This window comes from Podarcis raffonei, chromosome 14 (genome assembly GCF_027172205.1).
Source record: "Podarcis raffonei isolate rPodRaf1 chromosome 14, rPodRaf1.pri, whole genome shotgun sequence".
NCBI classification, from domain to species: domain Eukaryota; kingdom Metazoa; phylum Chordata; class Lepidosauria; order Squamata; family Lacertidae; genus Podarcis; species Podarcis raffonei.
The window spans coordinates 44,405,544-44,417,926 of NC_070615.1; the positions used below are offsets into that span (position 1 = coordinate 44,405,544).

Sequence of the window (12,383 nt, forward strand, 5' to 3'; positions counted from 1 at the left end):
GCTACTAATGGCTACCACTAGCTGTGATGGCTAGCTATGCTGTGCCTTCAACAGCTGGAGGCCATAAATGTTTCCAAAACCACAGGAGAGGGAAGGAGCTCTTGTGCTGGAATCCTGGCTTCCCACAGACATCTTGGTGGGTTGGATGGACCTGATCCAGCAAGGCTGCTCTTACACCCTTAGATACCAGGGTTGGGCGTGCCCAAATGTACCTAGCCTGCGCCCCCTAACATAGCCCGGGGTCAGCACTGAAGGGAGGTTTAAGGGCCAGCCATGTTCGTCTGCCCTCTGCGTCGAGCAAGAGCGGCGCCATCTTGTCCCTCCACCCTCAGGCAGCGAGGCCTTTGTGGGCCAGAGCCGGCGTGCCAAAAACGGAACATAACGATCAATATATTTATTTTTATTTGAAGTGGAAGCGAATTCCCACACGGGGGTAGCCCTGCGCCGTGTGAGGGAACAGCCGCCGGCAGTCCTTCCTGGAAGAGCCCGAGGCCTAGGAAAGGAGCCAGGCCTCCTCGCCATGGCCCGCCTCGGGAGACCCCCGCCGCGCCGCCGCCCTCGCTTCGAACCCGGCCGACGGAGCCCGCGCTCTCCCCGCGGCTCATGGCGGGCCTGCGCGAGGAGCTCCGCCGCCTGAGGGGGAGGCCGGAGCGTAGGCCTCGCGCGCCTCCTCCCCGTCCCCACCTCCGCGGCCGGCTGGCTGGTTGGCGGGGCGGGGAGACGTGGCGGCGGCGGAGGCGCCTCTCGCTCCGGCCGCCGAGCGACGTGTGCGAGCGTGAGGGGCTCCGCTGGGCCCCGCCTAGGCCGGGCGGGCGGGCAGGCCAGGCCCCGGCCGGGAGGGACGGCGCGGAAGGGAGGAGGGCATGTCGGCATGCGGAGGACCCGGACCTGACTCCGGCCTTCCCTCAGCGCCTCCCGAGGCTCCGCAACATCAGCAGGAGGAGGAGAAGGAGGAGGAAGAGAAGGAGAAGAAGCCGCAGCCCCGGTGGCTCGGCGCTTCCCGCATGGCCCGGCGGCCCGAGGTCCTGTGCGGCGCCGTGGTGGTGCTGAGCTGCGCTTTGCTGGTCGCCCTCAAAGTCACCTGCAGGTAAGCTAAGGCGCACCTGAGGAGGGGGGGCTCAGGTTGGGCCTTTCTGCCCATGCCCAGGTGTGCGGGGGGGCACCTGGAAATGCGTGGGGGTGCAAAATGCAAAGCCTCCCCTTGCACAAAGGAGCCCCATCAACCCGTGCAGGAGTCCAAGCAGGTTTAATCTGAATCTCTTGCCCCAGCAAGAAGCTAATGAATTGTTGGGGTGGAAGGGAGTGGCAGCTTCTCCCGAGCGGCTTCACCTGGGAAAGAGAGAGGTGGTATTATTATTATTATTATTATTATTATTATTATTATTATTATTATTGAAGTACAGTAGGGTCGTGTGGGGAAGAGGAAGAAGAGGCTGTCCGTGGACATGGTCTCTCTTCTCTCTCCCGCCCATCCAGGCAGCAACTGCCAGAGCATCCCTGGGCATAAGCAGAGCGCTGGGTGTTGGGGCCATTCAGAGGACCATCCATGCTGCAGCTTGGTGGGTAGGGCATCTGTTTCGCAGGCAGAAGGTCCTGGGTCCTGGCCCAAGCAGGTCAAGGCCCCTTGTCTGAAATGCTGGAGAGCTGCTGCCAGTCCGTGTGGACATTACTGAGCTAAATGGGGCCAATAGTCTCACTCTGTATAAGGAACTTCCTACATAATCTTCTAGGTAGAGCTTAAGGCAATAGCCCTTTCCTGTTGTTTGTCATCGTGGTCGTCGCCCCCCCCCCAAAACAACCCCTTGAGTCGTCCACCCCCAGGATAGATTGCCTTCTTTAGGGGTCATGGTTAACAGCTGCTGATTGACCTGGCCACCAGGATTGTATCTAATCCTTTTTTTTTAAAGAGCCCTAATGAAATCTAATTGCATCTAATTCAGTACCCCGTTTGCAGCAACAAGTCAGTCAGATGCCTTTGGCAGGCCCCTGACCCCAGAAAGCATGGCAGTAAAGTGATGGTCTTCCCTCACTGATTGGTCCCAGGATCTGACATTGAGAGGTATACTGCCTGAGTACATAGGGGCTCCATTTAGCTGTCATGGCTAGCAGCTGTTGATAAGTTTGTCCTGCATTCATTTGTCACCTGTTTGGAAAAAACCGCTGTCCTGTTGGTTTCATCAAGCCAGTTCCTTTGACATGGATTAGCTACCATGTAATTTGTCTACAAAAAAGGGATGCGGGTAGCGCTGTGGGTTAAACCACAGAGCCTAGGACTTGCCAATCGGAAGGTCGGTGGTTCGAATCCCCGCAATGGGGTGATCTCCAGTTGCTCGGTCCCAGCTCCTGCCAACCTAGCAGTTCGAAAGCACGTCAAAGTGCAAGTAGATAAATAGGCACTGCTCCAGTGGGAAGGTATACGGTGTTTCCGTGCGTTGCTCTGGTTTGCCAGAAGCGGCGTAGTCATGCTGGCCACATGACCTGGAAGCTGTACACCGGCTCCCTCGGCCAATAAAGCGAGATGAGGGCTGCAACCCCAGAGTCGACCACGACTGGACCTAATGGTCAGGGGTCCCTTTACCTTTAATTTGTCTACAGTGAATTAGTTACTACTGTTATCTGCCTTTTTTTACTCTTCGTTGGGTCTTTCCTTCCCTCCTCCAACCATTCTGCGACTCATAGATGCATTTACATTGCACATTGTGCCATCACTTGACATTCGGCCACATGCTACATGAAATTTCTCCTATTGCATTTGAAGTGCTATGGAACTTGCAGTGTGTGATCTGTGGTATCTGGTTCACATATTAAAAGCTATTGCTTGGGGTTTGGAAGTTTGGTAATGTTATTCAAGGCTGTTTCAGTCCTTACGTTTTTAAGATGTGCTTGAGAATTGATCTTCATGTGCATGTAAAAATCTAACATCTGAATGTGGCAAAAGAATATTTACAAGCAAGCGCGTGGTGCAGAAACCTTGAACAGGAAGCCACAAGGAGTGTACATATAAGCGGCAAGTCCGGTTTTGTGTCCACGAAACACTTGACGTGTCCCTAGTTTTGATTTTGACTAGTGTACAAGGCATCAGGCGAGAGGGTTTCAGGTAGCCAGGACTGCACGAAAATGTTGGCAGCTCTTGTTTCAGGCACTGCATCTTTTTCCGTAATCATGTTTGCAGCCATGAGAACTGTTCACATGTACTTTGCTCAGAAAAGGGTTTCAGTAGGATTAAAAAACAAAACACAATGCATTTTGAAAGGTCTTATTTGATGCCAGTGAACAGCAAGAAATGGGACTGGATAAAAACGTGATCCATAGAAACATAATACAGTTCTCTAAAACAGAGGACTTAAAAGAGCAACAACAACAATTAGGTGCTATGATTGTGCGTTTCTAATTGTTGTGATGCAGCAGGAGCCTCAGGGTTGAGAAACACAGCTGGACTTTTCTCTTAAAGCTAATGGGAGCTGCTGTGAGGCCATGCTGTGGGGTTGTGTATGCATCTCCCACTCAGCTCTTCACCCTCAGAAGAGCCTGTGAGTAATTTGGAAGGGCAGCCTTTTCCCATCAAACTGCAGTGTGCAGAAGAACTGGAAGGAAACCCTTTTCCCGCAGCTTATAACATCAAAACTCAGTTAAATTCAAATTCCCACTGAGTCAAGTAGAACTACAGTAAACATAAAGAGAATGCTGGCGAATCAGACTAAAGGCCTATTTGGCCCAGTATTCTGCTTTCCAAAGTGGCCAACTTTATCCTTTTGGGATTCCCATATGCTGGGCCTGAGGGCAATCCAGTATGAAGAAGTACTCTTCTTTTGTGTGTGTGTGTGTGTGTGTGTGTGTGTGTGTGTGACCCTCCTAAATTTGTTTGTTTGCTTACAAACATTTTATGCTGCTTAATATAGTAAAAATCTCTACGCAGTTTACGTTAAAGCAAAAAAAAATCGGTAACAGTAGCCAATAAGATTTCCTAGAAACAAGATAAAAGCCAAACTCAGCTATATCTCACAAATAAAACTGAGCAGTGTACAAAATGAATAATAATTTACAAAGAGTCCAGGATGTAAGTTTTTAAAAGGCATTTAAAGGTCCTTACAATCTCCACCTCACGAATCACCTGAGAGAGGGCATTCCAAAGTCTGGGTGCTATCACTGAGAGGCCTGCTTGAATGGGAGGGACAGGGGAAAGAAAGTACTTTTTCATATAGCCCATAATGGAATTCACTGGCACAAGATGAGGTGATGGTGGTTTTAAGAGTGCTGTAAAGTCACAGAGGATAGGGCTACCAATGGCTTCTGTTCACAGAGGCTCTATACTTCCTTCAGAATCAGAGGTGTCATGGCTCAGAATACTAGTTCTGCTGGGTGCAACAGCAGAAGAAGGCAACCGCTGATCCATAGTAACTGGTTTATGCTCTGCAGTTCTGGAAGCATGTCCCTAAGCTGCTTTTTAGCTTTTGCCAACTGACCAAGTGAGAGAATGTGAAGTTCTGTTGATCTTAACATCTGCACGCCCATGATACCTGACATATGCTCACGCATCTCTCTTCCTCCCCCAAATAGCCGCGCAAAAGATGTGACGATGCCAGCAAAGCTTCCAGTCAGCTTCTTCTCTTCAACGTCTCCAGTCTGCGATCTTTTCCTTGGGCAGCTGGATCGTGCAGAGGACATCCGCCAAGATTCGGAAATCACCCTCTTTTTCTTCTACGCTCCGTGGTGCGGGCAGTCTGTTGCAGTGAGGGAAGAGATCGAGAAAGTGGCAAGCAGTTTGGCAGACCAGGTAAGGCGGATTGGGCAGGGAGGGATGCAGCTGTTGCTTTAAGTTACTTCTCTTGTTCATCAGAGTTGTTTGGAGAGAGGCACCCTGATGTCCTGCTAATTTCAAACTGAGCATGCGGTCCCTGAAAACAGCAGGATTGTGCATGCTAGCAATGGCTCCTCTACTCTGCAAAAACCTTGTCAATTTGGAATTGCGCTTGACAGAAATTTATAGCAAAGTGGTTGGGGGAGAAAAGAGACTGACACAACTAGGGATCTATTTGTGGTTTTATTTATTAAGAAGAAATGGGCTGTATTCCCATAGGACTGTTTGCCAGCATGATTTAGATGTGCTTATTTAATATCATTTATATACTGCTTAAGGGACACGGGTGACAACTGTGGGTTAAACCACAGAGCCTAGGACTTGCTGATCAGAAGGTCGGCGGTTCGAATCCCTGCGACGGGGTGAGCTCCCATTGCTTGGTCCCTGCTTCTGCCAACCTAGTAGTTCAAAAGCACGTCAAAGTGCAAGTAGATAAATAGGTACCGCTCCGGCGGGAAGGTAAACGGCATTTCCGTGTGCTGCTCTGGTTTGCCAGAAGCGGCTTAGTCATGCTGGCCACATGACCCGGAAGCTGTCTGCGGACAAACGCCGGCTCCCTCTGCCTATAGAGCAAGATGAGCGCGCAACCCCAGAGTCAGTCACGACTGGACCTAACGGTCAGGGGTCCCTTTACCTTTACCTTTATATACTGCTTAATTACTCCATCTCTTAAGTGGTGCACATGGAGCACAATATAACGACAATAAAAAATCAGTTAAAGCTGTAAAATCAGGATTCAGTTAAAATCTGTTGGGCTAGCAGGTAAATGAAGAATGTGAGTATGTGGATCAGACCAAAAACAGGAGACTGTTGACCTCGTTAAAGTGCTGAGTTGAATTGTGAACGAGTATGATCCTTTTTTTGTAGTGAGTGTCCTAGTTAATAGTGTTATGGTTTTTCATTTTATCATAAAAGACATTAGATACACCAGTGGATTCGATACCACAGCAGATTATGCTATCAGTTTCTTTTAATTAAATTTTGAGAGGAGTACCATTTTTATTGTATGATTTGGAGAAAGCGCTTGGCTAAGCAATCGATATTTGATTTGACCTACATAATGATCTGCAGGATGTGCACTTTTTGTGCCAAGCACCTGCACTTTTCCCTGTACTAATTTAAGAACCTATGAAGAGCTCTGCTTGATCAGACCAAAATTCATTCTAGTGTAGCATTCTGTTCTCACCGTGGCCAACTAGATGCCCACAAGCAGAACCTAAGTGCAGCGGCACTCTCGTCACTTGTGAGTAACTGGGATTCACAGACAAGTTGCCCCTGTCAGGGATTTGGTTGAATATGCCAAAGGGAGTGGAGAAATGACGGTCTCTTTTATGACAATAAAAATGGAAGTAAATATCCCAAATCCATCCTTGGGTAGATTTTGGGAATTGTAGTTTGCTTTAAATTCACATGGCTATCCACCCTTAAATTGCATCTGCAGCTCCCCAGTACAGCTATAACCCCTCCTAGCAAAGGTATAGCCAGCAGCTAGGGAAAAACTTCGGCCACCTGTGATCAGGCTGCATTCTCCATGGTTGCACTTGTCCTCCTTGCAGTGTATCAGCCAAGCCTCTGGCCTTGAAGTTTGCTGACTTCTGTGCTTGCCTCAAGAAGTGATTTACGGGTTGTGACAAACATTTGTATTTACTCTCTCCATCCCCACCCCGGCCCTTTTGCAGGTGCTGTTTGTGGCAATCAACTGCTGGTGGAACCAAGGGAAATGCAGGAAACAGAAACATTTCTTTTACTTTCCGGTTATATATTTGTACCATCGGAGGTAAGGCTTTTAAGTGCTCTTTGAAAGTCAGAACTTGTTAACTGTGGCAAGCCTTTATCGGCTGAGCAAGGCTATCCACCCACCCAAACAGTGTGCCTTGTCGGTTAAGTTCCCCTGAGAACCAATTTTCAAACTTACATTGCTCATAGAAATCACTGGGGTGGGGCGGCAGGTTCTGCTCAGAGCAGATGTCTGTCTCCTGCTAAGCGTAGTTAGCACCCCTGACCAAATCCTGTCTGCTCCTTCCTCTTGCCTCATGAAAATCAGCTACTGAGATTCAAGGAATCTTGTTTTGCTCCATGAGTTAAAGGACGTAACCTCCTGCACCTTGGTGTGAATGTTCTTGTTTGTCAGGTTTGCTGGAGGTATGGAACTGGGGTGTGTCATTTTGCCATCAAGTCAGGAAAGTTCCCGTCTGTATGTGTGTTCTAAGTTAAGGTTGTACAGTCCTTTCCTTTGGTAATTCAGTTTCTTGCTAAATAGAATGTGATGTTCTGCTCTGAGGCATATACCATATTTTTCGCCCTATAGGCCGCACCGGCCCATAGGGCGCACCTAGTTTGGTGGGGGGAACAGGCTGCTATCCGCAAGCCTTGGGAGCCTGGCGGGAACTCCCGTTGGGTTCCCCAGGCTTGCGGGTATCTGCCCGCAGCCTGGAGCGCGCTGCTCAACGTGTCCCAGGCTTCGGGATTTACGCTGCTATCTGCAAGCCTAGGGAGTCCTGCGGGAACTCCCGCCGGGCTCCCAAGGCTTGCAGATAGCTTCCTGAAGCCTGGATTCGCCCCATAGGACGCACCCACATTTCCCCTTCATTTTTGGAGGGGAAAAAGTACGTCCTATAGGGCGAAAAATACGGTAATCAGGCATCCATGGTGATGGAATTGTGGTTTCTAATTCATAATCTGAAGCCTTTCCAATATCTAAGCACTAATTTAAAAAGACAGTGTGCCATTAGGCCTTATGAGTACAGTGGGAAACTTGGGAAATGATATGGAGATTGTTTCTGTTGATCAGAACACAGACTATTGGAAGGGGAGAGCAGCAGGAAATAGGATCTCTGCACAGATCCGAGTTCCTTATCACCATCAGCTCCCTATCCCTCTGCTCTTTGGCATTTATTGCCTCCAAGCATCCAGTTTGGTTAGCTAAGCTTAGAGGAGCAGTCAGCTAGAACTGCAGCTGAACGGTTCTGTTTGCAAAATGGAAGCTTTGAGAGGTTATCGAGAGAGCAATTGCATGCTCAGAGATCCACGGTCTTTCAAAACATTTTGCAATTGCCATTGCCTGCGTTGTCATGGAGGCTAAGGCTATCGATGTCTACCAGGCAGAATGGCTGTGTTCTACCTCCACGGCTGGAGGAAGGCTGCCTCTGAATACCAGTTGCTATGGAACACATGTGCGGAGTTCCTGCTTTGAGGCTTCCCAAGGGCAACTGGCTGGCCACTGTGAGAACAGGGTGTGGGACTAGATGGGCCATTGGCCAGGTTTCCAGACCTGGTGAACTTGCTGCTCGGTGAGGCAACTTGTAGGTTCAAATGGTTGCCTGATTAGCTATAGTGGAAGCTGGCACAAGGACAGTGGAGGCTTCTGGATCTGATGAGACAATCAGAAGGCTGGTGATGGCTGTTTTGTCCATGCTGCTTACAATTTGCTGTTTCTCCCCTGCTCTGTCTCTAAAGTTCCACAATAGACAGTAGAGCTGGGGGTGCCTCACTCTAACTATTTGCTCCATATGCATTGTCAGTCAAAAACTGTAGCAGAATGCCCCAGAGCAGCGGGTTAGAATTCCTTGCATTTATCTTTATGTCTGCATGTGCTGAGTCACTTTGCACAAACGTTGAATAAAACCGCCATTTGAGATTAGGATGACAAAGCCACAGGGTGAGCGGAATGTGTTTTGTTCCAGTTTAAAGAGTCTTTTGAGTTGCCTTATCTGGTTTTGCCCAGCGTGTACATATTCTTGGCTGGTAACGGCCGTCTCTTTTGCCATAATCAAAGACCTAATATGATACTATTGTGCATTATGGTTCATATTCAGCTCCTTCCGCCTTCCCTCTCCACCTTCTAGAATCAGGGTGTGGGGAGTAGCGGTGCCACTTTTGAGAGGTGGGCAGGAATGTAGGCCTAACTCTGGATTCAGCCAGATCTAGAGGGCCCCGTACTCCTGTTCAGGCAAGGCAGAGAGAACTTCTGTCCATGCCACAGTGTTGACCACCCACATTTCAGGCAGTAATTGCCGCATTTCACATTTATTGTTAAAACTTCTACCTCAGACCTTTCAGCTCTTAAATCAACCTTTGCCAGCCAGGTGCCCTTGGACTACAACTCCCATCAGCTCCAGCTGTGCTGGCTGGGGCAAACAGTAGGCCAAAACCTCTGGAAGGCACCTGGTTGGCAAAGGCTTGTCTTAAATGCTCACTCTTAGGCTTGACCAGCCCTAGGTCTTTCTCTATTAGCTTAGGAATTGCAATTTTAACTTTTCAAACTTTTAACAGTATTTGGTTTCTTTTCTTTTTGATGCCAGCTTTGGGCCCATCGAATACAAAGGCCCGATGAATGCTGTTTACATTGAAAAATTTGTCCGCCGAGTGATGACTCCCCTGCTCTACATCTCATCCCGATCAAAACTTCAGCAGTTTCTCTCCAATTATGAGGTAACTTGCCTCTGCTCTTTGATCTAGCCATTGATGACTCCTGGAAGGCTTGTGTTTCTTTCAAGGATGATCTTGCTTCTGGTTACAAAGAATGGACTCTGTTTTCTTTCTGAGGTTACTGGAAACCAGAATTCTCTGCCACCGTATTTTTGACGTGCTGGTTCACGTGCTTCTTGTTTGGCTTGATCCCTGGGTAAAATTCTGAAGATGATTGGCAGTGACTGCAGCAGTGTTGAGAAGTCTCATCTGCAGTATGTGTGTGTCTGCGTGTGCTAGCATGTTGTCAGAGAGGACCCATAACTTTAGAACCATTAATTTCAAAGATATCAAATGAATTTCATCAGCTGATTAAATTTGGAGGGGGGGACAACAATCATTTTGAAGGGGGGAAGCATTATTTTCCTGGGTGTTAGGTGGCTATATGTATGCCTGTTTTGAAGCATATCCTCATCTTAAAATAAGCCTTCCCTTCTCCAAAGTGAGAGCAAAGGAGAATGATATGGTGCCTCATACCTGCAGCTTTCATAGACAATTTCAAAATAGGTTTAAAAAATAGTTACCCAGTTAACCAGGATGCATTTTTGGGGAGGTCAAATCTGCCTTCAAGTCAATTAATCTAAGCATAGTGGGGGACCTTTGGTCCTCCAGATGTTGTTGGACTACAGCTGCTGTCATTGCTGACCGGGGCTATGTTGCAGTTTGACAACACCTGGAAGCCCAAGGCCACCCCTGATCTTACTCCCTGGTCAATTCATAGCTACAGCTCTGATGTTGATGCTTCTCCATCTTGTCAGGTGTGGGGAGGGGTGTCGAACCTGCAGTGAGTGTGTCAAAAGGTTCAAAGTGTTGGTGCTGACCTTTAAAGCCCTAAATGGCCTCGGTCCTGTATACCTGAAGGAGCGTCTCCACCCCCATCATTCAGACCGGACACTGAGATCCAGCGCCGAGGGCCTTCTGGCGGTTCCCTCATTGCGAGAAGTGAGGCTACAGGGAACCAGACAGAGGGCCTTCTCGGTAGTGGCACCCACCCTGTGGAACACCCTCCCTTCAGACGTGAAGGAAATAAGCAGCTATCGTCTCTTTAAAAGACATCTGAAGGCAGCCCTGTTTAGGGCAGTTTTTAATATTGAATGCTGTATTGTTTTTAACACTTGATTGGAAGCCACCCAATATTATTATTATTATTATTATTATTATTATTATTATTATTATTATTCTGCATTCCTTTCTGATAGCCCCAGGGAAGCCTTTCTCTATGGGAGCACAGCCTTGTCTAAAAGCATTTTTGGCCCATTAGAACTGTTGGCTCTTGGCTTCCTGCACGCTGCCTTTTCAGGGATCAGGGTGTGAACAGCCGTGCAGGCTCAGGCCTTTCTATAAGCATAGGGAGGGATAGCTCCACAGTGTCCCAGAGGACAGAATGGGAAGCAGGACTAGAGATGGGGCTGCTGCATCAGAGGAAGAACAGGGAGCTACAGGAAGCTCAAGGAGTCCCTTGTTAGAGCAAACCTTTGCTCTGCTTCACAGGGCCTCAGTAGGTGCAGTAAGTCTTTTCTTATCTCTGTCCCTTTCTGTGATTCCAGCTTTGCCTCTTCCCCCCAAAGCCTTTCCAGCGTCTGAAAAGCACAGAACTCTGTGCTGCTTCATTTGGGTATACCAGCTGAAGTTGCACACAAGCTACTAGTCCATAGACCTTTTTTAACAGTTTTCAAAAATGAGCTGATTTAAGATTGATGCACCACCTACACAGATGGCCCAATATATCTGCACAGAGTTCCACGTCCCTTTGAAATCCAAGTCACTGTTTTCAAGTTTGCCCGTGATGATGTCGATGGACATAAAGTTTAGAGCCACAAGGGGGAACCAGCAGGAAATATTTGAAGGCCTCTGTGTTGATCTTGGATCACAGCGAGTATTAAAGCCTTTCCCAGCAGCAAATAATTGTGAACTAGTAAAGCTCATTCCTGTTGTCTTTTCATTCCCATTTTATCCCTCTGATCCTAGTCTCTAACTCGGGTTAAAAATATGTAAACATCCTATACATGTTTAAACTTGTCTGTTTAAACTCTCATGCACAAAATCTGGTGCCACCTTTTTGGAAAGTGGCTTCAGCATGGAATTTCCTGTCGGTTGTGGTTGTGTCACCTGGTGGTTTCTTATCACCTGAGCAGGATTTGTGTTGCTTTGAGTACCTGTACTTTGTCCTGGAGCATGTGATATTATTATTTGTTTGCCTTTGGAGCAAATTCTTCTCAACACTGTGCATATGCAACCAGCCTGCTTGGCTTGCAGTAGGAAGGGGGACTACAGGCTTTCAGTGCTGAGCGTGTGTTTTCATGAGCTGCAGAACTGCTCTGTTCTTAGAAACTTTTGTGGCTTCACTTTCTGGTTTGAAGTTTCTTTCCTTGCCTGTTCTGAGTCCTTTGAATCTCAACATACATGGCGGCACTGTTCTTTATCCTTTTGCAGATAGAAAGTCTGCATTCTTTTTGAAATACCATTCTTAGGCTGCGTTCAAATACAATGCTAAGCCATAAGCCACATGTAGTGAGCAAGTCTTCTTCCAATAACCTCCTGCTTTCCTCCTCCTCTCTTCCAGTAGGGAGTCAAGCCACAGAGTGGCTGGCTGAGCATTGTGTCCAAACCAGCAAACACACCACAGCTGGGAAGCCAAGAAAAAAAACCTTGGCTTCAGATTGTGGCTGTCTGGAGAGAAACAGGCAACAAGTGCCAGTTCAGTCACTCTAAGCCAGCTGATCCATAGTTGTTTCTCTGCTGGAGGAAGAGAGGAACAAAACAGGAGCAGTCAAGTTGTGTGTTGTGGCATGCATCTCACCCACAGATTAAACTCTGGTTTAAGGCAGCTGGACACAGCTTCAGTTTGTAAGCCACCCTGCAAAGTGTTTTGCTTGGAAGGTGGAGTTACAAATCTATTCAGGAAATGTGATTTATGAACATGGGAAAGTATCATATACCAAGTCACACTACTGATCAGTCTAGCTCAGTGTAGTCTACAGTGACTGGCAGTCACTGTCCATCATCTCAGTTAGGTCCATTGACCAGTTCTACCTGGAAATTCCAGGACTTGAAACTG

The 12,383-nt window shown here is 47.9% G+C and overlaps 1 protein-coding gene across 1 annotated transcript in view; it reads left to right on the plus strand.

Annotated features, from left to right (window-relative positions):
* The first annotated feature begins 253 nt into the window (after positions 1-253).
* The window catches only part of TXNDC11 (thioredoxin domain containing 11), a 39,276-nt gene continuing 27,146 nt past the window's right edge, over positions 254-12,383 (plus strand). The window contains 5 exon segments of the mRNA XM_053364436.1: positions 254-813; positions 816-1,087; positions 4,558-4,774; positions 6,538-6,635; positions 9,160-9,289. Of these exon segments, the coding sequence (XP_053220411.1) occupies positions 604-813; positions 816-1,087; positions 4,558-4,774; positions 6,538-6,635; positions 9,160-9,289 (927 nt within the window). The 5' untranslated portion in view covers positions 254-603.